Here is a 3327-nt window from a genome sequence, read left to right as displayed (position 1 = left end):
GCCAGACATGCTAGCCTGCTGCAACACAGACCCAGGGTCTGGACCACACCCCCAAAGCTACAGACCACCTGTCTCCAGCATCCAGACACCCAGTTCCCAATGGGATCCAAACCCCCGATAAATCCGTTTTACTCTGTATAAAGCTTATACAGGGTAAATTCATAAATTGTCCACCCTCTATAACACTAATAGAGAGATATGCACAGCTGTTTGCTCCCCCAGGTATTAGTCACTTACTCTGGGTTTATTAATAAACAAAAGTGATTTTATTAAGTATAAAAAGTAGGATTAAAGTGGTTTCAAGTAATAACAGACAGAACAAAGTAAGTCACCAAGCAAAATAAAGCAAAAACACACAAGTCAAAGCCTAATACATTAAGAAACTGATTACAGGTAATATCTCAGCCTCAGAGATGTTTCAATAAGCTTCTTTCACAGACTAGACTCCTTCTTAGTCTGGGCCCAATCCTTTCCCCTGGTTCCAGTAGACATCTCAGGTGGTAAGCAGGGGTTCTCTCATGACTGGCCCCATTTGTCCTGCTCCTCCCCCCTTTTATAGCTTTGGCACAAGGTGGGTATCTTTTGTCTGTGCTTGTCCCCACCCCACCTCATCAATGGAAAAGTACAATGATTAAGATGGTTTCCAGTATCATGTGACATGATCACATGTCACTGTAAGACCCCTAGTCTCCATTCTTCCTGGGTTAGCCCACACATACACAGGAAGGCTTGCAGGTAAATAAACCATTTACAGTCAATGGGAGCCATCAAGATTATAAACCACTATTAATGGCCCACACTTAGCATAATTACAATAGGACCTCAGAGTTATACTTCATATTTCTAGTTTCAGATACAAGAATGATACATGCATACAAATAGGCGGAATATATTCAGTAGTTTATAACCTTTGTTATGATACCTTACAAGAAACCTTTTGCATAAAGCATATTCCAGTTACGTCATATTCACACTGATAAGCATATTTTTATAAAACATACACAGTGCAACATCACAGTACCCCAATATTTATCGGTGTTTATTACATTATATATTAACCTTATGCTTTTCATATTTTTGGGTGCTGCTCCTGTAAAAGCAACGCTAGCTCAGGCTTTGTCTATGGTAGAATTGTTTTGCCAAAACTCTCCCCCAGTTGCTGCCACTGGCTCAGCTCCATCAAGGGTAGCAACAGCAGGACCATTAGTGTAGGCAAGGTACAGGCAGCCACCAGTGTTTTAATCACTATGCAAACAAAGTAGGGTCAGATAACCTGACGGTAAAAATGTCAGCAGTGGTGTGGAACACTCAACAGTAGCTTCTTTGCTGATGTAATGGTAACAAAATATTTGCAAAAAAGCTAGTACAGACATCCCCTAATAGCAAGGGGCACCTTGATGTAGACAGCAGTGAAATGAGGACAGACACATGCATGGAATTAAGTGGAAGGCTGCAACTTTTATTAAACTGTAGCACAAGGGAGCGGCACTATGCACCGATCACCCATACTCTCCTTTACCAGGCATTTAGTTAGTTCTAGTGTGGGGGGGTTACATGGCTCGTTACCATAAAACCCATAATGCAGGTGACTCTCTGCATCCTACCCCCAGGACGGCCAGAGGAAGATGACTAAGGGAACATCATCATTCGGTAAGCACCACAGTAAAACCCACACTTTGTGCAGTCGCTGCAGATCCAAGGCATACTATCTCCGGAAATCCACCTGTGGGAAATGTGGGTACCCTGCTAAGTGCAAGAGAAAGTATAAATGGACTGCCAAGGCTAAAAGATGCAACACCACAGGTACTGATCGTATGAGGCACCTGAAAAATGTCTACCGTCGATTCAGGAATGGATTCCGTGAAGGAACAACACCTAAGCCCAAGAGGGCTGCCGTTGCAGCATCCAGCTCATCTTAAGGACGCATCTGTTTGTTACAATAAATGGTCTAATCTGGAAAAAAACAGAACAAAAAACAAACCCTTAACTGCCCACTTCAAATTCCTTTTACATAACAATCTAACCCTTATTGCCTACACCATTTTAAGTGGCCTCCTACACCATTCATTACCTCTTATGCTTAATAATCTGTCCCAACTTGTATTTAGCTCGGACACTGATTTCTTCTCCCAGACCTGAAGAAGACTGTGTGTAGTTCGAAAGCTTGTACCTCTCATCGACAGAAGTCGGTCCAATAAAAGATATTACGTCACCTACTTGTTTCTCTCATCATTTATTAATGTGAATCTCCTACTTACATATTTATCCTGTGACTCTTTCCTGGTTAGGTTTAAGTGGTGCTGCATGCAGTTATGCATTTTTATCACTAACAACTTATTTTATGGCACAGTAACTGCTGTTGATGACAATTTTTCCTATTTTTAACAGTACTAGAAGGTAAACCAGAACATACATCAGTGCTTCCAAGCAAGACATTGCTTTTAGCTACTAGTATCTGGAAGTTTAACTGCCCTGACTGCATAACTATATAACACAACTACACTAGCATTGCACATCAAAAAGCACATTCTTTAGTCAGTCTTTTTTTGTTTGTCTAATAACACATGATTCCTGGGTGTTCATGGCTAAATCTAGCAAGGTTGATTATTAGCATTTTATGAATCATGTATCTGAGTTGTTAGTGTGTTGTATCTGATACGAATCCTTGCATTTCTCTGTCATTCACCTAGATGTCCATAACTACATTGGCCTGTTGTATTACCTTTTTGCTGTATATCCAGTTTACCTAGATTTTCTGGCTGCCTCTTGTGGGTTCATTAACAGGTTCCTTCATGCAGTGACAAGTTATAGAGAAGGACACATGTTCTATGTGATCTGGAGGGTTGACTCCTGCCTTAACACATTTTTTTTTAAATCTATCCCTAGGTTATTACATGATGAATTAAAAATATATCAAAGCCCTGCTATTTTTTTCACCTTTGTAAATACAGTCAATCATCAGTTTTAATGTGACATTAGAGATAGTGAAGCGAAATATTCATTATTCTTATTGCACTCCATGTAAGTAAGTGAATTTGATTATGATACAAAAGGAAAGAATTTGCAATCATTAACTATGATGCTTTTGGGAAGGAGATTAGATAGGAGACTAGCATCATTAGAGGTTTTTATCTAAAGATTTCCTTCCTGGGGTAATTGTTCAGAGGAGCAGCAGTAGTCAGAGGGGTTATGTCATTTCTTTTCTTTACTAAAGCTTTGGGCTAAGCATTGTTTTATGGATTCATTTGAAAAAAAATTTCTTTTAATTTTAACAAAAAGTGAGTGTCTTTTCTGTTGAACTCATCCTTTCATGGAGTTGAAGGGATT

At 39.7% G+C, this 3327-nt stretch overlaps 1 protein-coding gene across 1 annotated transcript; it reads left to right on the top strand.

Moving 5' to 3' along the window:
* The first annotated feature begins 1625 nt into the window (after positions 1 to 1625).
* LOC144263532 (large ribosomal subunit protein eL37-like) lies at positions 1626 to 1948 on the top strand. Its single transcript, XM_077814427.1, has one exon. The coding sequence runs from the start codon at positions 1626 to 1628 to the stop codon at positions 1917 to 1919; it is 294 nt and encodes a 97-aa protein (XP_077670553.1). The 3' UTR covers positions 1920 to 1948.
* Positions 1949 to 3327: the final 1379 nt, after the last annotated feature.

The sequence above is a fragment of the Eretmochelys imbricata genome, chromosome 4 (assembly GCF_965152235.1).
Source record: "Eretmochelys imbricata isolate rEreImb1 chromosome 4, rEreImb1.hap1, whole genome shotgun sequence".
NCBI classification, from domain to species: domain Eukaryota; kingdom Metazoa; phylum Chordata; order Testudines; family Cheloniidae; genus Eretmochelys; species Eretmochelys imbricata.
Note: the sequence above shows the minus strand (reverse complement) of the source record. Positions and strands in the feature narration are given on the sequence as shown.